The sequence below is a fragment of the Sturnira hondurensis genome, unplaced genomic scaffold (assembly GCF_014824575.4).
Source record: "Sturnira hondurensis isolate 20B ecotype Veracruz unplaced genomic scaffold, ASM1482457v3 Scaffold0010428, whole genome shotgun sequence".
NCBI classification, from domain to species: domain Eukaryota; kingdom Metazoa; phylum Chordata; class Mammalia; order Chiroptera; family Phyllostomidae; genus Sturnira; species Sturnira hondurensis.
In genome coordinates, this window is record NW_028083059.1 from 13900014 (window position 1) to 13925046 (window position 25033).

The 25033-nt window shown below is 37.0% G+C and overlaps 1 protein-coding gene across 1 annotated transcript; it reads left to right on the forward strand.

Annotated features, from left to right (window-relative positions):
* The first annotated feature begins 301 nt into the window (after window positions 1–301).
* LOC118995737 (small ubiquitin-related modifier 1-like) lies at window positions 302–18877 on the forward strand. Its single transcript, XM_037058829.1, has 3 exons — window positions 302–522; window positions 15596–15905; window positions 18869–18877. Exons 1-3 carry the CDS (start codon window positions 302–304, stop codon window positions 18875–18877), a joined length of 540 nt encoding a protein of 179 aa, XP_036914724.1.
* Window positions 18878–25033: the final 6156 nt, after the last annotated feature.

The window sequence follows — 25033 nt, forward strand, 5'->3', positions numbered from 1 at the left end:
AATGTTAACTTTCTTAGAAAGATTATATGTACAGCAACATACTTCAATAATAGAGCAAAACTATGTATGCCATATAAAGAGTTAGTGTTTGGGGTTCAAAATGGACAGGCCAAAAAGATAAAAAGGTATTCCTATGGGGAGAGGCAAGAATTCAAAAAAGAATCAGTATCAAAAAAGCATTTGATACTCAAAGATTGGATGGTCCAAAGCACCTTTTCATCAGCTGAGAATATCATATGGTTCTAACAAAGGAAAAAACTATACTGATGAAGAGGATTGTTTTCTGATCTGTATGCGTCACATGCTAGTATTCAACAAAGAAAATGTTTGTGATGAATCGCGACAGTGCGTTCGCAACTCTCCTCAGTTCAGATTTGACTGGTTTCTCAAGTCCAGGACTGCGGTGGAGCTCCTGAGGAGGTGCAACTCCTGGATTTCCCTGATTGAAAGACATCGTGGAACTAGAAGAAAAGGGGAAGGCAGAGAAAAGGAAAAGAGGACCAAAGCCTTCAAGACTGAAACGTAAAACGAATGGAGCACCTGATGGTCGGGGAAGAAAACAGAAGCTGAAACTATGAATGCCTATTTGTTTCATAATCACTAACTTTAAACCAGTGGTTCTATAATTTACAGGTCTTCACAAGATGCACTGCACAATACTCAATTGTTATGTCGTTCAAAGACATCAGGTTCATCTGTTTACTGAACTAAAAAATTAGTATGTAGTTTCATTTTTTAAAATGCAATAGCTGTGCTGAATTTTTTATCATTAACACTTGAAATAATAAAATAAGCTTCATTTATTTTTTAAAAAAGGTACTCCAGAAAAAGAGAAAAAAAGCTCATTGTATCTCATTCTATTTAGTGACAGACTATAAAAATCTTATGAATTCTTTCCATAAGAACTGGAAAATATGAATATTCTTTCCAAATATGAACATTTTTATCTCTGGGTATAAGAATTTTGGGGATTACTACAATTTTAGCTGAAAGTGCTACTTTGATTACTAGTTTTTACTGCCTGTACCAATAATGGATTAAAGATGACACAGACTTAAAATTTCATTGATTTTCATTTTTGCTATGGTAAAAGAACATTTTCTTTCTTATGGTGACAGCAGGTATCAAATTGAATATGACTGCTAATTTTTGAAAATTACGGCCTAGATGTCTTGCTCCTACTTCTGCCTTATTCAAGGTAAATAGCTGTTCTTTGAATTGAAACATTCCATTCATTTTGCTAGCCTCATTTCTTTGCCTATTGAAAGTTTAATATAATTATGCCTCAAAAGCATAATGAAAGGTGTGACGCTATTTTTGGATGTCATCTCTAGATTTACAACAGCTTTCAAACTCTTCTTTCCAACTTCTTCTTTCACTTAAATCTGTTCTCCTCTAAAGTCATTATCATCTTTTATCTAGAGAGTAAGGGTCTGGAAATGGGCCTTGAGGAATATCCAGTTAAAAGCCAGAAGGAGAAGAGGGGACACTGGGATAATGAGATCAGTAGTGATCCAAAAGGAAATCAAGGACTGATAAACAATCCAGGAAAGGAAAGCATTTCTATTGTATGCGATACCCAAATGTCATGCACCTTGGATAAGCAAAGAACATTAAGCTCAATAGAAAAGTGGGAACCAGAGCCAGACTGTGAAGAAATGAGAACTGTCTCTTCATTCCCACCATCCATCCTTAGTACAGGTTTTCTTAGCCTTCTGTGTCTTATTAGCATCATCTCTACACAAGCTTCTCTCCATGAGACTGAAAGCTTCATGAAAAGTCCACCTGCTACTTACTTTCGTATACCTAGTGTGTCACGTAATATGTATGCATTTCACTTAATAGGATTTATGTAAATTTCAGATTACTTCTTTTTTTTACTTTGCTCAAACTTCCATTTACCTTGTCCCAATAAATGACCCTTACACCAGGGACATAGGGGCTTCAGCACAGCTAAGAGGCTGCGGCAACTCTATCAGAGGTCTCTTCCTTATTTCTCTGTCCCCTGTCCTGACATACTCTTTTCACCACTGAGACCATATGCCTCATCATATGTTCAATGAAGTGTAAAAAAATACTTTTGTTGTATCTGCCACTGCTCATTAGTTTGTATTGAAACGTATTTCATTTGTGGAACTGTCAAAACTATAAACTCAGTCAACATTTCAAAACCTTATTAACTTTTAAGTTTCAACACAGCAGTGAAGTAATACAATGTTATTTGACATTTCTGTAATGGAAATAATTCTTTATCATAATTTTAATTAGAAAAACTAAATATAAATTGGCTACAATCATAATGAAGAAGGCAGTAAAATATTCTACAAAGTATCCATTTGGGAGTTGAAGTAATAAAGCATAATTATCCAAAGCCATGAGTTCAAAAGAAGAAGGAAGGAAAGAAAATTAAAGTTATACCAGACTGAGAGAGAAATAATTTTAGATGAATGAAAATTTTCCAGTACCTTGGGTATATAATTTTGTAACATGTAATACAGGCTTCACACATTTCTCTTCTCAAATTGTTTATCACAACTTAGAAAGATTCATAAACTATTTTCCCCTTTAGATACCTGGGTTTTCTTCTTATTTCTTCACAAATGAGCTTCTTTGGAAATGCTGATTCATAAAACAGAGATGCAATTTTATTAGCCTTTTGACGTCTGTTTGTTTCTCATTGTGATGAACAGTGGGACATGATTCACTTCCTGACCAGCTTCTCTTACATCCATTAATTATCAGCATCATGTTATTCCCTTGGCTCTTAGCTCTTGGGATCCTTATGCCTTTTACTTCTGTGCTTGCCATTTGTCTTTTATATTTTTTGCCAAGTAGAAATCATAAGGCTTGTGCCTACCCTTCTCATTTTCTTTGACTTTGCACCCTTTTATCCTATTTTATATTGATTTACACATCCTTCATTTTTGTTTTCCTTATAGCTTTCATTTTTATTTTTATACATGTAATATATAACTGGACTCACTTTCATCATTTTTTGACAGGTCAGTCAATAATTCAACAAATCATCTGATGAATTCTTGAACATGGCTTTTATAATTCAACAAATTTTGTATCTTCTGAGTGGGTTTCTTCATTGTTTCCTTTTACAGTCTATAAATTTAGTTTCTATTCCTTTTTTTACTTTTTAATATTTTTTTAAAAGAGCTATTTTTTAAATCAGTATTACAGTCTGTGTGTATGTCAAGGTATAGCAATATGTATGTCTATGACAATATGTATTGTCAAGGTAGTATCTATTGAACAGAAATGAAACTCTTACTTTTCCTCAGCACCTGTAAAAATGCAGACCTATAAACCACTCAAATGAAGCTTAATGTCTTGCTAATTAAAAAAAAGATAATTGTATGTGAAGCTGGATAAGATTCAAGTCAACATATATCATTCTTTGTTTTTTATTGAATGTATGTTATTTTCCAGCAACCTTGTATTTTATATCTTATAAACAAACAAACCAAAAACATTGCTCATGGATTTATCCCAATGAATTTCAGTTCCAATGCTTGGATAGCATAAATTTACTTTCCAAGTCCACATTTTTACTTTCTGTATTATTCTCATTTTCTCTTAGTACAGGCACCATTTTACCCAAAGTTGAGAGTAGAAACTGCCCTCTACTCAGGTGAGAATGTGAATAAGGTCTCTAATTCTTTTATGATGGGAGTATTACCTTGATACCTGCAAACCTGCCATTTGGAGTGTGCTCCCACTTTGATCAAGGGCACAAAATGTTTGAGCACCACCTACTTATTGAAATATTACATTATCTCATTTAATAATGCTGGAAGCCATCAATTCAAGACTGAGTTGGAGCCAAGTTTATTTTTGAAAAAGGTAAACCAATACTTGTCAAGCAGCTATTTCTTTAATTTTCTAAGCTTTATATTTGTGTTAATTACAAAGCTATATACCAAGATCATTCACTTGTATTACCCTAGGAACTACTTCCATACATGGTCATTTAAATAATGCGATATCAAGAGGCAGTCATGTAAGAAAATGTTTCTGCATCACCTTCCAAAATACTCTTATTTCACTCTGCCCCACGGCACCTTGTTTTACCTGCCAAAACACAAATTTCTAGGGGACAAAATTAAAGTCTTAAAGATACTATCTTTTGACTTTTTTAAAGTTCACCTTCGGTAGTTCTATAATGGCACATATTAAAGAAGCACCAGACTTAAAAAAAAAACAGAAAATTTTCTTTTCTAAAGAATTGATATGCTTCATTTCATCAGATAGCAGATAGAAAAATCACCCATGGTGCTTTCTTTTTCCCTTGGCTGCTGGAAAAATCTCAATCAAATTTTATGTTCAGTTACTATGGTTTTCTTATCATTGTTTCCTGGCATAGTATTTACCACCTCTATAATTGGCTAAATTTTTATTGCTTTTTAAATTAATTTTGCCTACAGTGTATATATATCTTATTTAAAGCCACCTTAAACCTTTTGGAACTTAGATGTTTTATGAATATGTATAAACATATTTTCATTTGGACCATCCAGCGATACTACTTGATTTTTAAACATTTTTCTCGATATTTTCTTACATTGTTAAAATGAAAATTTATTTGACTTTCGTATAAAAATGTTGGATAATTCAAATAAGTACACAAAAGAAAATTTAAATTACCCACTGTTCTTTTATGAATTGTTTGGCTATGGACACAGAAACCCAAACCAGCTAAGGCCAGAAGGACGCTGTGCACAGGTTCAGGGATAAGAGGAAGCCTGCACACAGGAGGGCTGGAGAAGCCGATAAGGGGGGAGTCGGGTACGATGGGGACTTTGTTTCCCCTTTCTGCTTATCACCTTTATTTCTTTTCTTTGTAAATTTGTTCATACTGCTTCCGTGCAGTACCTGTAAGCACATGTAGTAGAAAAAGACTGATCCAGCCTTAGTTCTACCATAGATTCCAGTTTCAAATTCCCAGGGACGGAGATTTGGTTAGATTAGCTTGGGTCAGATACCTACTAGCAGATACATCTAAAGCCAACTCTTCACGGATGGTTTTCAAACAAGAGGCTATGGGATCTCCAACTCACTCTCCAAAAGACAACTGCAGCCGCCGTTTCCTTACTACTCAACATATAATTACTGCACTTCTCTATTTTTGAGAATTTATATCTTTTCTAGAGTCATTTTATGACTGTAAATGATATGTATGCTTTGGATCTTATAATTTCCACTTAATTGTAACACAGACATTTTCTTATTAAAAACTTTTAAAAAACATGTTTAAGACTAAAATTTTCTATTACTGCATAACAAAATACCACAAATAAGGCAGCTTAAAGCAACTTAAACTTATTAGTTGGTAATTCTTCGGGTCAGAAGCCCAGGTGGGCTTGACTGGATTTTCTGCAAGTTGTGTCAGGAGGCTGAGAGCCCGAGGTGGGCCTGGGCTGGGCCTTCCCCTGGGGCAGACAGGAGAACGCTTGTGAGCTCATCTAGGTTGTTGGCGGGATTCAGCCCCCGGCAGGGATGTGGTTCTGTTCCTCATTGCTGTCACCTACGGGGCCTTTTCTCAGCACATTTAAGCCACTGCATTTCTTCTCATTTGACCTGCTCTATTCCTGTAATGCTGTAGTAGAAAGTATGTAGAAAACTGCTTTAAAAAGGCTCATGATTAGATACAGTTCACCTGGAAAATACCCCTATTTAAGGTTACTGGGTTATATATAACACAACACAATAATGGGAGTGATATCTCATCATTCAGTTTCCAGGATTAGGTGTGAAATCTTGAGGAACTACCACAAAAAAGGAAGGAAAGAAAGAAAAAAGAGAGAAAGAAAATAAGTAAGAAAGATCCAAAACACTAATTAATAGCTCATAAACAATTTGTTTACTACTCCTTTGATTCTTAATGATTTTTAATTTCATATTTGCAATCTGTTAAGTCAGATAAATATTAACAAATTAGATTCTATTTCAGAGCTATTTGTTCTATTACAGTTTTCACATGCTTGTTGATATATTTTATACCTTAAATAAATGTATTTTCATGATATAATAACTAGAAAGGCAACTCTTCCTTGAGATTTTTTTTGTTTTCCTAATTATCTTATCTACATATGCTTATATCATGCTAGACATTTTGGTGTATTTTTAATTTTATAAAATAATTGAAATTTGATTGAAATTGTATTAAACTATCATTATATTTGAGAAATTTTAAAATCCAATCTAATAATACAAGCAAGGTCCATACTTACATTTCAACATAATTGTAGAAAGCCACCCTATTTTTCACATAGTATATTTTCAAAAATATATTCAAAGGCTTATATCTACAAGTAGATACCAGTTCCATAAGTTAAAAGAGAATTTTTTTCCAAGAAAGCTGAAATGTTGCTATGTGAGTTCTGTTTTTAGTTGAAAAACACTTTTTTCCTAAAGGTTATAAGTAGTAATGTAACAATGGGAAATTACAACAGTTGGGAATTGTAACCCATCCCACCATTCTTTTTACAGTGTTTCTGTAAGTGCTGGCTCTAGTCTGTAGCTTGCAGATGAACAGCGTGTTTGTGTAAGAACCCCAGGAACTAACTTCAACAGATACGGATTCCAGCCTTTAAGCATCAGAGTTCCAGGAGATTTGCTGACCTTTAACCACGGAGCCAGGGTGACAAAGCCAGGGTGATACACAGCGACCATCACTTGCCTTATCAGAATGGACTGGGCTCCTTGACACATAGAGATAGTCCAATATAAGAACTGAATAAAAATAGTTTCCAGAATTAGATACAAAGATATATCAGAATTTAATAAAACACAAAAATTACTTCTGATCCATAGGAAAAAATCTGTATTTTTCAATAAATAGTTTTCTGAAAACTGACTAAATACTTGAAATATTGAATGAATGCATCTGTGTCCCCACCTCACTTCTTGCTTCCAATAAATCATAAGTCAATTTATTTATTCATTTGACACATGGTTTTGAGCAGTGTGATTACACTGGACCTACCTACGTGATCCAGGACAACCTCTCGTCTCACAGTCCTTGGTCACATCTGCAAAGCCCCTCTAACACTGTGAGGTCACATATCCACAGGGTCCGGGGTGGGGATGCGGGCGTCTTTGGGGAACCGCTATTCTGCCTGTCACATTGGTATTACCCCAAACTGGCAAAGTCATGAGGAAACCAAAGACATGGATGCAGCTTCTAATGGATTCAAATTAAAATCCCACATACTATTTAACCCAGTAGTGAATCATGCATCCTCCTAGCAGTAAATCATTTACCTATACTACAGGAGGTTTAATAAAGCACTGTTTATACTAGGGAAAACTTGTAATAATTAAATATTCAGTAATCGGGGATTGATTCAGTACATTATGATACATTCATGTAATGGTTTTTTACATTTGTATAAAATATTAATGATATCTTAATGTTCTAATGTAGAAAAATGCTTAAGCTAACGGAATTGGCAAGGAAAGTATACAAAAGGCGAGGAAAAGATCCTGTTTGTATACTTTTCTAAGGTGTTATTTTTTTCCATGAGCAAAACTTACTTCTGTAACAAAATCCAATCATAATGCGATGTTATGGGTCTCTTACATTTCTTCACATTGGTACCTTCACAAAGGTACTGACAATGTTTTATGTCGGACTATTCCTTCAAGATGTTTGTTTAGTGAAGTCAGAGATAGTCTCCTTCCAGAGCAGAGGACAGATTTACTGACTGTCAGGATAAGAAAGAGAATGTCTCCCTCTGGTGCAACAATCGGGCCAGTTTGCTTGCAGTCTTCTTAGAAAAGATGGATGGAGGCTTCCTAAACCCTGAATTCTCCAGTGTGACACAAACCCACTGCGTGTTTAGCATCCGTCTGTGCTCTCCTGCATCTCACCCCCTGGGACTTGGTAGGGGGACTTGATTGGAACATAAATCTCACACGGTCACTGCACAGGGGACCTAGCCCTGAGTGCATCTGTCTAGGGCCAGCTGTAGTGTGTGGGCTCTTGACTTTGTGCAGGAAACATTTCACAACACGAGTCCAGGTGACGATGAGGGTACGTTTATTAAAGCTGGGGATAGTAAAACAAGTGTCAACATAAGAAACACTCAAACCTGTAGAGAATTTTTGTGAGTTTATTTGAGCCAAACTGATGACAATTGCCAGGTAGCAAAACCTCAACAGATTTGAGAAAATGCTCTGGAAAATAGCAGTTTTGCACCTATTATTTTTTTTAAGTATTTGATTTTTTTAAAAGATTTCATTTATTTATCTTTAGAGGGGAAGAGAAGGAGAGAGGGAGAGAAATACTATTGTATGGTTGCCTCTTGTGTGTCCCCTTCTGGGAACTGGCCTGCAACCCAGGCATGTGCCCTGACTGGGAATCGAAACTCGATCTCTTTGTTCTCTGCGCTCAATCCACCAAGCTACACCAGCCAGGGCTGCACCTTATTTTATACATCACAACTGAGAGTAGAGGCATAAGGGAGTTATATGAAATCTATTGTTAATAGATTAGGGAGATGGGAGAAAGCAAAGTGGGGGGTACCTCTGGATTGGATAAAAGATAAAATGATAGACATATATTTATATTTCTTTTACATAGCTGGGTACAGAGTAGCTCAGCGTAAACAATTAACATGATAACCGTAACAATGCGGGGACTCCTGACCGCCCCATGGTGCAAGGCCAGTGCTTTGAGGGGTCTGGAAAAAAAATTACGCTGACATTCCAAAGGAATGTTATCATAGCTACAAAAAGATAATAGACAGGCTCAGATAAGGTAAAGACTGGCTTTTGACAGGGAATTTTCTGGCCTGGGATATGACTGCCTGCCATGACCTGCTTTTAATTAGAAAGTTTTAATTTCAGACCATCCACTGGGGTTACTTTTGTCCCCGAGTTTGTGAGGACACCATGCAGCCCCCACCCCCACCCTGAGCTTGTCAGGTTTGGTATGTGGCCCCTTTTTGTCCACACAAGGAAGGGCTTAGCCCAGGCTGGGCTGCCTTAACTCACTGGAAAGTCAGAGAAAAAGGGACCGTGGGGACAGAGTCAGGGATTATTCTGGAAGAGCTTCTGCTGCCCATTGTTCCCCTGGTTGCAAGTCTTGTGGGGAACCTTAGAGTTTCAGAGAGATGTGCTGGTTAGGGAAGAACAGGGAGAAGAGAATGGAGCAGGAGGATCCCCAGAGGGAGAATGTGAACTGGGTCCTTCGTCTTGAGTTTCTCTCTCTCTCTCTCAGAGGTGGAAATCTCGGGGAAGGTGTCAGGGGCAGGTTTCAACAGAATATTCATCAGTTCTCCAGGTACTCTTTCAGGGCTACGGTCTTCACTGATTGGTCAGTGACAGGACAGGGGGTCTTTAGTCACTACTGTGGTCAGGGATTGCCGACCTGGTTTTGCTGCTTTTGTGGGCCTGGACCCAAAATACCAGTGAGGCCTAGATGTTATCTCTAGGGAGGTGACCTGTTTTTGACAGTAAGTTGCTTTGCCAGTGTGTTCAGCTATCTGTGGACAAAAAGGGGCTGCATATTAAACCTGACAAACTCAGGGGAGGCCTGCATGGTGTCCTCACAAACTCGGAGACAAAAGTAGCTGCACTGGATGTGAAACCAGAAAAAACACCAGAGTTCGGGCTGCCTGTCACTACCAAACCCAATAAGCAGAGACAGGGATTGAATCTTTATGGGTGCTTTATTCAGATGGCTGGCGATCTGAGAAGATGACAGGTACATACCCTAACAGACCATCCTGCCTTTTCTTTCCAGGCCAAGGTTTTTACAGCAGGGAATAAACAAGGTGTGGTGAGAGGGTTTTGAACTTCAGGGAAGGTCGGATAGAAGAAGCTGCAACATTCCTGTCCTGGGCAGTTAGCTGTTCCCAGGGAACAGTGGTCATCTGTTTCTCCCTGGAACACAGTGGCTCAGATGCCCCCACTTGTCCCAGGCAGTGATCTTTAGCGTTGCCCCAGGAGGTCAGCTATTTTCCCAGGAGCCAGGGTGGGCCTTATCTGTAGTTTCTGAAACAAAAGCTTTAATATATACATTACTGGATAAGCTTATAACTATTTACTTTAAACTAAAATTTTCCAACTCTGAAGTCCCCTATCAGAAGGTCTGAAATGAAGAACTTCCTAACTAAAAGCAGATCGTGGTGGGTAGTCATGTCCTAGGCATGGCATGAATCTTCCCTGACAAACTCCAGTCTTTACCTTGTCTGAGCCTATTATCTTTTTTGTACCTATGATAACATACCTTTGGAAAGTCAGCGTAATTTCCTTTTTTTCCAGACCCTTCAAAGCACTGGCCCAGCACCAATAGGAGGCCACTGGTCCCCTCACTGTTACTGTTATCATGTTAATTGTAGACACTTAACTATCCTGTACCCACCTATGGAAAAATAATAGGTGTCTATCATTTTACTTCTGATCCATCCTAGAGGCCCTGCCCCACTGACAACCCCCAACTCCCCCACTCCTGCTTTGCTTTCTCCCACCTCCCTAATCTATGGGTAGTGAGTTTCATTTAACCTCCACTTTTGATTGTAATGAATAAAATAATGTGCAAAACTGCCATTTTCTGAAGTATTTTCACAATCTGTTGAGGTTTTGCTACCCAATAATTGTCATCAGTTTGTCTCAAAAAAACTCATAAAAATTATTACATGTTTGGACACTTCTTACACTACACATTGATCTGTTTCCCTATTTCACCTGTCCTGGCCCACTGGCCTGTCTGAATACCACTTGCTGTGCTTTAAGTAAATAAGTTTTTTTGCTTCTAACCAAAATATCTTCATGTGCCTTCTGCCAGTGCCCATGAATCTGTGACAGCTAAATTGTTAGCTTCCAAATAAGGAAAAAATCCTTTTATTGTTCTTCACCCACAAATTATGCAAATATTTAAATAAAATAAGATACACAAAGTTGTAATTTAAATAATGCAAAATTTAATTTGTAAATCACACAAAATATAACATGTTGACATATGAAGTTATTAAATACTCTGAATGACCGAACTGTCTGTTAGGAGAAAATTCAACATGGATTTAGCATCCCAGTAACCTCTGGTATTCTAAAAGAGGTTTGCTTACAGTGGTATCTAAGCAGAGCTAATTAGCACATTTCTGTCTGAACGATATCAGGAACCCACATGCGATAGAGGAGAAAAAGCTGAGTTATACTAGAATGCAGTTTATTAATATAGTATTTAAAGGGTAATATAGTAAACATCATGTATTTATACAAATTAAGCAATTCAGAATACTTTGGGGTTCGAGCAACAGATTCTTAAAGTCATGGTCTTGGGCTGCTACCCACATACACAGAGTCCTTCTTCACAAATTTCTGTAGAAACATTAAGTAGGACAGACAGCAAACAAAGGCAAGAAGGAGGAGGGACACTTGTCCCACCCTCTGACTCAGCAGTCCTTGAAATTCTATGTATCTTTTTCAGTCTCTGGGAAAGAAAGCCTTTGAAACTGTGCTTTCATCTCAAGGCCTGAAAAGCTGAAAGGGCCCCATAGTGCCTAAAGGAAGAGGCCCATTAACACCTTTGGGTAGTCATGACCTTGTCCTGGAACACCGGCACCACCTTCACCCATCAATCAATATGTAACTTCTTCAGCCAACCCCCATCCTGCCACCTATATAAATCCTCAGAACCAAGGCTCTCGCTCTCTTGCTCCTGTTTTTGCCATTCCTGAGCTTGCTACGCAGGCATTTGGCCACCCTTACTTCCACAGTTCTTACCCAGCTTTGCCCTGAACCTATGCCTTTCAATCCCCTAACCCCACCTTAGTTAGGCCCGTTCTCTTCCATGAGAGCAGATGACCAATAAATCCTGCTTGCCCACTAATAGACTCACTGATCTATAATACTTTATGGCATTGGTAAGAAGAACTGAGATTCCAGGTTTCTCCTGCAAAAGAAACATCAAATAAAAAACAAACCGTTTGGTATTGACATAATTTTCTTCAATGAATGTCATTCTCCATTATTTAAGATGCTCTCTGCTTTTATGAATAGTAACAACATCCACAATCAGTTTAATTCCTCATCTACTTCCACAAACTCCCAAGAGCCCCCTACTTAGGATGCTTACCACTTGGCTCAGAATTTAAGGTTGTCACTAATCTAAGGTAAAAGCATGGTTTCTTATTCTCCACAGGACAGAAGAAATTTAAGTGTGTTGCTTTAAATCTGGGATCAAACTCTCCTGAGATTATCAGGGTCAGAGTGTGAGTCTGAGCTTTTACATTTGAGGGCCCAGAGCTGCCTGCAGTCACTTACAGTCATTTTGCCTAATAAGTCATCTTATTCTCTTTTTCCTCAACTTCTGCCTTTTTTGAATCCCATCATCTAATTCCTTGATTGAAAATCTTGTATTCTAAGGAAGCCAAAGACTTAATAGGTCTTAAATGACCTATATGGTCCTATATGACCTGGCCACTCCCTTTGGTCTCTGCTTCCATTTCTCCAAAAAGCAGAGCCTAAGACAAATGCTTAGAAGCAAGAAGTTTAGTTTGGGAAGCCATTCCAGGCAACCAGAGCGAGGAAACTAGAGACGAGAAACCTGTCTGAGAACTCATTATGGAGCTGGTGATCTCTTTGGGCACCATAGTTCAGTGATCAGGAACCCTCGGAGGTCAAGGGTCCTCTGTGCCCAGACACGAGGGGGGAAGTTTCATTCACCAGTGGTCATCCCCCGTTGCTCTTGGGCGGCTCCAGGGGTTTGCTCGGGAGTGAGCAGAGAGGAGCAAGTCCCCAGGATGGTGCAGCAGCCCCAGGTAGACAGTGATGACAAGGTCTACACGCCTGCTGAAGCAGCAATGGCCTGAGTGAAAGACTGCTGACAGAGGAAAAATGTGAGCTAACTCCCCACCCCCACAGGCACGCAATGCCTCTCTGAGCTCTCTCCTGCTACGCTCGGTCTCTTTGATGCTCCAGGCACCACTGGCCATGAGGCATTTGCTTCAGGTGTTCTTTTTGTGTGAAATGCTGTTTCCCTAGATGTCAAGTCTTCACTCAGACTGTATCTTCCCAAGGATGCAGATCTGTACCACTCTTATTAATATCAAAGTGAAACCAAAAAGCTGGCGTTTGTGCTGCCTGTCACCTACTAGACCCAACAAGCAGAGACAGAGATTGAATCTTTATGGGAGCCTTATTCAGATGGCCAATGTTCTGAAAAGAAGGCGGATTTGCACCCTAACAGACCATCTTACGTCTCTTTTCAAGCCAGCCTTTTTGTATGACAGAGAACAAAGTGTGGTGAGGGGTTTGGAATTCAGGGAAAATTAGATTTAAAAAACCCTGTATTATTCTTGCCATGAGCGGTTAGCTGGGCCCCAGGCAGTCAGTCATCGGTCTCTCCCTGGAACACATTGGCTCAGATACCACCTTGATTACTTACGGTCCTTGTGGATACAAAAGTCAATCACTGTGGTCTCCTGGAGTCAGGGTGGGCCATACTGCAGTTCCAGAAACAATAGCTTTTCATATGCATTAATTGCTAGGCTTATTAACTATTACCTTAAACAAAAAATTTCCCACTCTTCAGTTCCTCAGCAAAAACATGCCCTTACCCTTATCCCCACACCCATATTCAATACCCCACATCTTTCATCTTTCATAAACTCAACCCCCAAATCTTTCTTTGTTTCCTTCATTCCTTAGCAATGATCACCTTCACATATACCTTATTACTTTTTACTTATGTGTATTGTTTATAACCTTTCCGCCACCCCCAATCTACAGAATGAAAGCCCCACTAGGATCTTTGTGTGATTTATTCTCTAACATATTTCAAACAGTCTTTGTACTGATTTCAGCCCTTTTCTTTTATAATTTGTTTTGATTCAGATAAAAAGTAACACTAATTACCCAGGTTTGAAAATGGAAATCAAGAGAGCAAAGGGCTTACCTTTTTTGCAATAACTATTAGACATTAGTGCTCTTAGAGGAGGATAATTAAAATGTTTGGAATTAGAAAATGTTAATGCTTGAATTTAAAGCAATTTGTACTTTTATAAACATTCTAAAGGCACCAGATGCAAATCTCTCGTTTAAGTAGTTTTCTTTTTATTATAAACCATAGGTCAGTATGCCCTCTTGATGAATATTTAAGGTTAAATGGATGACCACATAATCTAATAGCAACTAATTGGCAGGAATAGGAAGCAGTATTATAAATTTTATGTTTAAAACTTTGTTTTCACCAATTTAGAAATCCTTCATTTTTATTCAACTGCTGAACAGAAAACCCAATATAAAGTTTGTCATTCTTTTTTTGAGAAAGGTGTTCCCATGACTTAGTTTTTTTGTTGTTGTTTGTTTGTTTTTTAAGCTTCATGCTTTGATTACTTTGGCTACTATATTTTATAGCAGAGGCAGGAAGGTTTCTGAGGTGACAGCCAATATTTAAATATTGTCAAATCAAATAATTGAGCATAAGCAGAAAAAGGATCCAGAGATGTCAGAGATCTTCATGTTATTCCCCAGGGCAGAGTGGTGCTAATTAAAGCGTGGCACACAGGCCAGTGACAGGTCTACTAACTGCTTGTCATTGGGTCACGACTAGATAAGTATGGAAATTAGAGTAAGCATTTGAAAACTCTTGTAGCAATTTGTCATTGCAGTGACATCAAAGTACATAACGATTACACTCATCTTGTTAAAGCAGGTGTAGAACAGTTTGGGTGTTGTCAGACTGTCCTGGCGAGTTGTGTATGGCACCAAGCCCTGATCACTCATGCACAAGACATGTACTGACCGACATTCTAAAAGCAAATAAGTGAATACAATTGATCCCTCTACTCAAATAACTTAAAAATTCTTCTGTAGAGGTCTTGTGATTCTCCTGTCTCTGTATTTGAATTCGTCATGGGAAAAAGAAGTTTCAGTTCCATTCTCAAGTGAAGCCTGCCTCTGACTTCATCACTGTTCTCTACCCAGAACACGGTGCCATTGTTCTGAGGACTATACGAAGGGCAGGAACTCACTGCAGCAACCGTGAAGAAGTGATGACCCCCAAGGGGGTTCCGAACTCTTTATAACCTTCTACTAATTGTCTCTAGAAACAATTTTAAAAAAAATATGTGTTTTCTTGAGCATCATTTACAACTATTTATCTATTTCCCTCCCTCTCTTTCTTTTTTTTTAAGGAACAATTCATAGCGTAGTCTAAACCAGTGATGACAAAATCAAATTCTTGACAGTATTAAATAGGTGTCAGAGAAATTATTCAAAACTTAGAAATAAGCAAAAGAGATCATTGGAAGTTCATTCAGTGTACTGTTGGACTTGAGCTTCTATTTATTGCCTAGTTACCACTATACAAGGAAAAATATTAACTTGTAAATTTTATTCCATACAAATGCAAAAACATTCTTTCTTGAGGATGAAAAACCCTAAAGATTTATTGCCTTGCAAAACATTAGCCAGTTTAAGATCAAACCCAAATACTGATTATCCTCACTTATTATTGAGTTATGTCTCAATAAATCCAGTGTAACTTGAAAATACATTTGAGAGATACGGATTTGTAAGCCATGGAGCAAGGTTCTGCCTACCTGAGGTTGCTGCTGTGTGGAGACCCCAGATGAAGCCACCATCACCATGTTTCATCAGGGGGCAAACCTTCCACTGAGGATTTGGGGGATAAGAAGGAAGGAGAACACATTAAACTCAAGGTCATTGGACAGGACCACAGTGAGATTCACTTCAAAGTGAAAATGACAACACATCTCAAGAAACTCAAAGAATCATATTGTCAAAGACAGGATGTCCTAATGAATTCATTCAGGTTTCTCTTTGAACGTCAAAGAATTGCTGATAATCACAATCCAAAAGAACTGAGAATGAAGGAAGAAGATGTGATTGAAATTTTTCAGGAACATATAGGGGGTCATTCAACTGTTCAGATATCCTTTTTATTTTATTTTCTCTCCTCCCAATCCTTTTATTTAAAAAAAAAAGTTCTTTTGTAATGTGGTGTTCAAATGGAATTAAAAACTGGTCCCTTCCCCATCTCTTTAAAACACCTGGCAATTGCAATCCTAGTGCCCGTTCATTATTGGTTGTTTTCATGGTGATTATTTTTGGTGATCAAACTCAGACCCTTTATGGTGTCCTCTCATTTTTAAATAAATAGCACATGTGTGCAGAGGGAGGCCACCTTTTTGAGGTTCATGATAAATAAGGTCGGTTAATACAAGTGTTCATAATGACCTTCTAATTGGCCCTGAAGTTCTAGCTTGTGAGAACTTTATTCCTGGACTATGATTTTCAGTGGGAGGTGGAAGATTTTAAGAGAACTGAACTGTGGAAGGTGACCTTTCCTTAACCTGAAGCTACTTTTGAAACCTAAAGGTCTGGACCAATAGAAGAAGAATATCAGGTTGGAGTCAAGAAGACAGATAAGGGGAGGGTAAGGACTAACTCCAAAGATGGCTTCACTGAAGAGAAAGCATTTTAAGAGTAAAGAAAAATCTTGTCAGAATATCCCAGAAAAGTTCTAATTTTTATTAGCAGTTAGCATATTTATTCATGCCTAAGTATATACAACAGAACACTGTTATTTTTTATTTGTGTATGTTGGCTGGGGATATGGATTTTATATTTATTTACTCATTTTTAGAAAGAGGAGAAGGAGAAGAAAGAGAGATGTCAACCAGTTGCCTCTTGTACATGCTCAACTGGAAACCTGGCCCAAACCCCATGCATGTGCCCTGACCAAGAATTGAACCAGCGACCTTTTGGTTCACTGGCCAACACTCAGTCCACTGAACCACACCAGCCAGGGCTGGGATATGGATTTTAAATGGACATTGTCTGTACCAGCTTCATTAAAATAAACAAGTATTTGTAAAAACTAAAAAAAACCTTTAATACCCCCACCCTTTGGAACATCATAGCCGAGCCTAGCCAACCACAATGTGCCTAGAACACAATACCCAAAAATGCTGGCAACACAGCACACTGGACAGTACAAGTTGTTCACCCTCGTGGTCACATGGCTGACTCGGGGGGTGTAGCTCACTGCCACTCTCCACTCTCACAAGAGAACACTTTATTGCCTGTCACCCAGGGAAAGACTAAAATTCAAAATTCAAAGTATAGTATCTCTTGAACATGTATCACTTTTGCACATAAAGTTGAAAAATCTGAAGTCAAAACATTGTAATTCAGGGACCATCTTTGCATGTGTGTGGGTGTATGCATATACATGCATATGTATATTTCAAATGCTTTTTAAATCATCACATCTTTCTTGATAAGTTTATTTTATACTTATTAGATATAATTTTACCATTTTGAATACTATAGTTAAATATAATGTAGTTAACATGATTTTTTCCTCCAGCCCAATTGAATTGGGTTTTTTAACTTTCAATTAAAAACCACAACACAAAGAAGTTTATTCATTTCTCCTAATTTTGAATTTTCCATGGGAACTGAGATCTGATTTGTAAGTTGTTGAATGAATTAAAATATGTACTAATAATTTTTTACAGAAAAAAGACAAAACTGAATTTTTCATACGTAAAGAATAATTTATATTTAGAGATATAATTTCACTTTAATGGTGAAATTAAATGGCCCATATATAAGAAAGAATTGGCAAAATAAACATTTGAAGGACTATTTCTGTATCATACTATTAATATTGGCCAGTTAAGTGAGATATTATTGATGTATTTATAATTGTTAAGATAGTTTTCATCCTCTTAATCATCATAAAAAGAAGTTTCAGGAATTTTAAAGTGGAGGCAAATATGCAGAACAGCATTAATTCATTAAAGTGAACTTAATTTCAAGAATACTATTGATTACATTGAAGATTAATATTCTTTCTCATTGCCTTTTTTAAAAGAATTGATTTTTTTAAAGAGAGAGGAAACGAGGGAGAGAGAGAGATACACACACACATTGATTTGTTGTTCCACTTATTTATGCACTCATTGTTTCTTCTTGTATGTGCCCTGACTGGAGATCAAACCTGCAACCTTGGTGTGTGGGTCAACAAAGAAACCCACTAAGCTACTAGGCCAGTGCCTCCTTCCCTTTTAACAAAGGAGGTGGAGTAATATCTTGTACTTCAGCTGAGAGAAGGGTTCCCTTGTGAAATATACTTAATTAAATGGCTTTTTATGAATGTTTTCCTACTCTAGTTTGGTCTCTGTCTTTGTGTTGCATTTTAAAGAAATGTATAAAGTATTAACTGAAATGGCGGACAAAGCAGGTGCAAAAAACAATACTAGAGGGACATCAAGAATTCCTGGAAAAATTGTCACACTGGGTGTGAAAATGCAAATTTTATGAATGTTCAGGGCAGGTAAATGTTCCAGGAATTGGTGGCAACGACATACTGGAATAATAGGTTATGAAGGACTTCTATACATTGTCTTATATTATAAAGAACATCATAAAAAACACTGTAGTTTGGATAGAAGTAAATAACAGTGCATGTGTGGCAGCTGAAAAAACTATGGCGAAGAGCCAAGTCTCACACCCTGAGGTATTGATGAGAAGCAAACAATATCTCTCTTGGGCACATCTCCATATGGTCTACAGTCTTAAAGACACTGCGTAGCTCATTTTGAGGATCACACTCAACTTTGATGAACATCCTCTCCCCGTAGTTTTTACATTATTATGTGGTGTTAGAAAATTCTAAGTTGTTTTGAGTGTTATTTTCTCCTTAGAGAGGGAAAAAATGAGCTAAGTTAGATGTACTTAATGTTTCGATTATCTCTCCTAGTGTGCCCTCACTATATGTCTTGATAGCACTTCATTTAAAAAGTCATCTGTATATACTGATAAGCATAACCATAGAACTTAATATTTCAGTTATTAATTTGTTTAACTTCTAATATAGATCCAGTAAGCTGAGTAAATATGATTTACAGGGCATCCCGAAGGGTCCAAATGAATAAATACTAATGTAACCGCAGAGTGTAACCTGCACAATCCTTGATTGGGGGAAGGGAAGAGTGGATGGTACAACATTAAGATACATGGCATAACAAAAGGTAAGTTAACAGCTGTGCCTTCTGGAAAGGAAGAGGGTTGCTGCCCAGGACAGATTGTGTAAGCGACTGTGAAAACACTTTGGGGCTTGTGACATAGCTTGGGGGAAGCTCCTATAGCACCTGTGTGAGAGGCAGCAGGTAGATGCCCACCTTGGGGTTCCCTTGCACCACTGGGAACTTTTGCCTTGACTAAAGATGGCAGTCAGAAGAGGGAAAAATACACTGAGGAGATGACACTCACACACCATAGTAAGGTGGACACTCACACACCATAGTAAGGGCCAGGTAGGAGGTCACTCAGGAAGTTCTGGAGGAGCTAAAAGAGAGGAGTGAGAGCCACAAGGTCTGGAGTGAGAGGGGAAGTGTTCCTGGAAAGGATGGTGGAAGAGCTGATGGAACTGTAAGGGACCTGCCTAGCCAATGGGATTCGTGAGAGATGCTTGGAGCTGAGCTGTGACTGAGAATGCTGAGCTGCAGACTTCTGCTTTTCTGAAAGACAAAACCTCTGAGTGACACATTCTGAAACTGGTCCGGTTTGGCAAAGGGAGGCAGGACTATGTGTTCTTAGGTGTTTTTAAAGGGAGCAGTTCTTAAAGAGGGCAGAAATCTGACATTATCCTAAACCTGAATAACTTTTCAATAAATAACTGCTTTCCTTTTCCACCAGACTCTTGCATTAGGAATCATGCTTCTTGGCAGCAGGCAATCGAAGCCCAACAGTTGTTCCAGAACATTGGCTGCTAGTATCAAGCAATTGAATAAACAGCTTCTTAAAGGAAGCTTAAGATATTCAATAACTTATTCTATAGATATCTATTAGAGTTTATGTAACACATCTTAGTTGCAATGAAAACATTTTATTTGGTCATTGCATGGAAAAATAATGTACATAATGACATTAATACAAATATTAAAATATTCTAATCACATAAATAGCTTGTAGTAATGGCAAAATATACCTTGCAGTAACTTTTTTGTTCTGTCTTCATTTCTAAGCAAGAATAAAATAAATTATAAGGGTTACACTGTAAAGAGGGAACTCATGCAGAAATAACTGTCCTGTAATGTTTCATCAACTACGATGCTTTTAATTGTAATAATAATGTAGTTACTTTAAAAATAAGTATGTATATGATTTCTAAATGTTAGTTAAGACTTAAAAATTGATAAAAATACACATGACCATATGGAAGGACACACCATCTATTCCACTAAGTCGATCCAAAGATTTGAACAACAAAAACACTGACTGCCTCTGTCCAAAGCAACAACAACCACGTTGCCCTCAAAATATACCTGTGTAACATCAAACAACAGAAGAAAATGAAACAATGTCTGTAGAACTTTGAAGAAGAAAATGAGTGCCCAGTCATATCTTAGCAAAGTTTGATAGTTAATAATGCAGATAGAAATCATCTTAATGATTAATGCAAAAAGACCCGCTAAAAACTAAGAATTGAATAAAAATAAGGAGATGATTATCCAGGTGATTTTGACCGACAAGGATTTGACTTTGAGCATTAAGTCAGACAAATATGTAGAGCTAAATAAATTCATTGTAAATTTGCTTGCAAAGTTAACTAAGTAATGAAAAGAGAAAATTAAATAATGATTATATCCTGAGTTAAATTAATGAAATTATGTAAAGGATGAGGAAAGAGGGGGTACTGTTATTCCCAAAGGTGAAACAAAGATGCTACATTCTTAATTCTTCTTATAGGAGTTTCAAAATTATTATTATAATTTTTCACTTATAAGAAAAATGTGAGCATAAATTTTTAAAGCTTTTTATATGGAAATATTAAAACCTTTTGACAGCAGAAAAGAGCTCTTAGAATTTATCATTAAAAATTAATGCCATATTCAGAAAGTAAAGTACATTGAGATCTTTAGTACCATATTATTTTTAGCAGCAGAAACTTGGAAACAACCTCCTTAACACTAGGAAAAGGGTTACATACATATATTATTCATAATGTAGTTTAATAAGTAGCCCTTATGAGGATGGTGAGAAATAATTCATAATTATATGAGGAAATACTTAAAATTTTGGATGAAAAATTCATGCGTATGAAATTTATATGTGCATGGACACACAATACACACTGCATACAAAGTACATAAAAATCAGCTATATAAACTTTGTAAAATATGTTGAAATAAATAGACAAAAACTGGTTGCTATTTGTGTAATAGTTGTGGAACTCTGGATAGTGACTCCTTCCCTTGATACACAGACACACACACACACACACACACAGACACACACACACACACACACCACAGTAGTGATGCTTTACAAAGCCATCCTAAACCCTGAATTAGCGAGCACTGAACGATTACTCTTGGGGAAAATGTGAGGTTATGTGCTACAAGCCTCTGGTCACAACATTTTCATAAAAACATCAACACATACCCTTGTTTTACATTTTTTAAATTTGGAGACACATTATTTGATATATATTCCTTAGAAATAATAAGATGTAGCATTTATTTGTAATAAAACGCTAGCCATGAAAGGTTTAGCATTTTCCCGATTCTGGGTATCTGACTGTACATTTCTTTGGCTTTCAGCTTTACAATAGCGATATTCAGGACACCTTTTTTGAAATGTATTTGACATGTAACACTGTGCAAATTTAAGGTGTACAACAAGTTAATTTAATACATTTGTATATTATTGCCGTTGTAGTGATATGATTGCCATTGTAGTGATAATTAGCACCTCTATCACATTATATAAACACCCTTTCTTCTTTGTGGTTGAAATCATTAAGTGCTAGTGTCTTAGCAAGTTTGGCAATTGTAAAATGGTATTGTTGTCTATGGTCACTATACCCAGTGTTATATTTCCAGGGCTTATTTCTACCTGTGGCAGGTTCATACCCCTAAACAACATCTGCCCTCACCCCCTGATAACCACCATTTCACTTCTGTTTTTATGACATTAGCTTTTTTAGATAAATGAGTGATATCCAGTAGTACTTGCAGGACACTTTTTTATGGATCGTCATCTCATTAATTCACGAATTTAGCCATTTTATATTTTTCCATAGCTTCATACAAATCGATTAATATTTTCTTCTTCTTCCTGGATATGCCATATTGTTCATTTATTAACATGGGGTTCAATGAGAACGGCACTAAAACTCATGCTCTAATGAAGCGTGCCCAACACATGTGTTTTCTTCTCCTTAACACACATCACAGCCTTCTTTTTAGGACACTGAACAGTGCTATGTTTGGGCCGCATTTTAAACAACAAATCGCCAAGAAAAAGCACAAAAATGCAAACCACGTGGCACTGAGTGAGCTGTGTGTAGAGGACCTATTCCCGGTCTAAGAGCTGACACCAGGTCACCTTGCTTGACCTTTGCTGGGAAAATGTGTGTGGTAGGGTAGATCACATTTCTGTTGTTCTTGTACAGATAGTATGAATGACCACACAAATAATCCACAAAGAACATATGAACAACCTTGAAAATATCAGGAGTATTGATGTAGGGGTCATAAATAAATTTGAACTAGTAAGTGACTTTGCAAATGCAATCAGTGAATAATGATTGTGTGTGCATTTGTGTGTTTACATATATGGCATAATTTATTGTGTTCACCTGTTTTATACCTAGAAAATATGAGATAATTGGCTAAGAAAAAGAATTATAAGAAAATTGGTCTATAAAAAATTACTAGTTTTTTCCTATACATGAAGAATAAAATCACATTCATAATGACAACAAAAATAATAACCCCCTTAGAGTTTTACTGATGGAAATTTCTAATTTTAATGAATATCAATTTTAATTATTAATTTAATTATCTTTTAAATTTCATTTATTTATCTTTAGAGGAGGAAGGGAAGGAGAGAGAGAGAAATATCATTGTATGGTTGCCTCTCCTGGGTCCTCTGCTGGGAACTGCCCTGCAACCCAGGCATGTGCCCTGACAGGGAATTGAACTGGGACCCTTTGGTTTGCAGGTCCTCCCTCAATCCACTGAGCTACACCAGCCAGGGCATAAATTTAATTGTTTAATACCAATCAAAATGATCACAAATTTTTTAAGAAAAATTTTAATAATGTTTTGAAGAAATCTCAATATAAATATATATATAGTAGCCAAGCCATATCTTCAAGTGTAGTATAGAATTTCATAGCAAATATTAAAACAAATTATAGTTCACAGAAGACTAGACAGAAAAGATGGAGCATAACAAACTAACTGTAAACACACCTTGTTGTACTGGACATAAGTACTTAAGTAATGAAGAGAAATCACAACCTAGCAAAAACAATAGTTATAAATAGTGTTAGGTTAATAGGGACTCTTATTTATTATATGTGTGTGCTTATACATCTATTTTGCAGTTTTATATTGAAGCATCATTGCTTCTATATAAACTGCAAATATTCTTATTGCTTTATTAAGTAACTGTTTGATCTAGAACACATCACTTAGACCCTCTGCATCTTAGATCTTTCATTTGTAGAATAAGGTGATAGATCTATCATTCTAAAAAGAATGCTGGTAGATGTCTTTAAATGTTCATCTGGAGCAGACTCACAGTCTCATGAAAGCTAATCATGCATCTGTCTTCCCAGTTCCACTTCGAGTGACAGCAAGTTAGTACTGGTAGCTTGAAATTGGCCATAGTGGGAATAGTTATACCAGGGAAACTGGCAAATGCTGCAAATCAGGTGTTTTTCCCCTGACAAAACCAGAATTTAGATATTTATCAACACGTCACTACTTATACCTTTATAGATGATATCTGGGTTATAGGATAAAATGTCAGTCTAAAATAATGTTCAATGAGTAATGATTTCAAATAGTATGAAGGAATTCTCTGTAGAATCAGAATACTGTGAAACTATATTTGATATAGATGTAAAATTAGAGGCTCAAAAAGTTTAGCGATATGTGGGATATAATACACTAAGCGATTCCATTCCAGGCACGCGAATGATCTCTGGGAGTAACACTGAGACGTGACTACACACTGGAATCACATGAGGCACCTGCTGAGTCCTCCCTTCCCAAGAAGCTTATGATTTAATTGGTTTGGACAAGGTCCAGGTGTGAGTGCCTGTTTAAAAGTTCCTGAAGTGATTCTAATGTGTAGCCAGATTGTTCTAACATAATTGCCTTCCAAATTCCCATTTATGCCAAGATGTGCTTCGATATTTTGTTTAGTTTTAAAAGTTGCACTTAAAAATTCCAGTTTTTGTGCCTTTGACATTTGCAGATTAACAGAGGAAGTGGTAGGTGAAGGGGCTCAGAGCTATTTTCTTTGGCTATAAAAAAAACCAGTCTGCCGTGTAGACTATGAATAAAGTGGCTAAGATTCTAAGGCTGGTATATATAATTTCTAAATCAGTGGAGGAAAAAACTGGGAATAAGGCAAATTCAACAATCCAATGAAAACAAAAAGGAGAAAAGTATAGATGCATAGAAATATCAGCATTTTCAGAAACACTAAAATGGTAGAAATAACATCAATTACCATAAACATGAATAGACTAACATATAAAAAGATAAAGAATACAGACTTTATTAAAGAACATCCCTTATGTGTTATAGGTGTATATGGGGGATACATAAAAAAAACAAGGACAAGAGAAAGTTTTAGTCATTTGCTTGTGTTGTTGTTGTTGTTGTTGTTTTCATTGACTTAAAAATGTTTACTATGCCAGACAATATTCTATATTCTAGCAGCACAACCGTAAACCAAACTCCTCCCCTGTTGGAGCTTTTGTTTTTGGAGTCAGGTAAGGTCAAGTGTGGGCACACCACAAACAAAATAATCAGTCTGTAGTATGTTAGTAGGGGTGAATAATTTAGGGAAACATGAAGCAGAAAGTGTTTGCAGAAAATGTAGAGAGAATGCAATTCTAAGAATGATCAGGGAAGCAAGACTAAGAGGAAGAAGTTTATGTAAAGACTGAAGAGAACAATGGTTCAACAACACAGATGGAAGTGAGAGCCGGTGAAAACTGGCCCACCTGGGTACC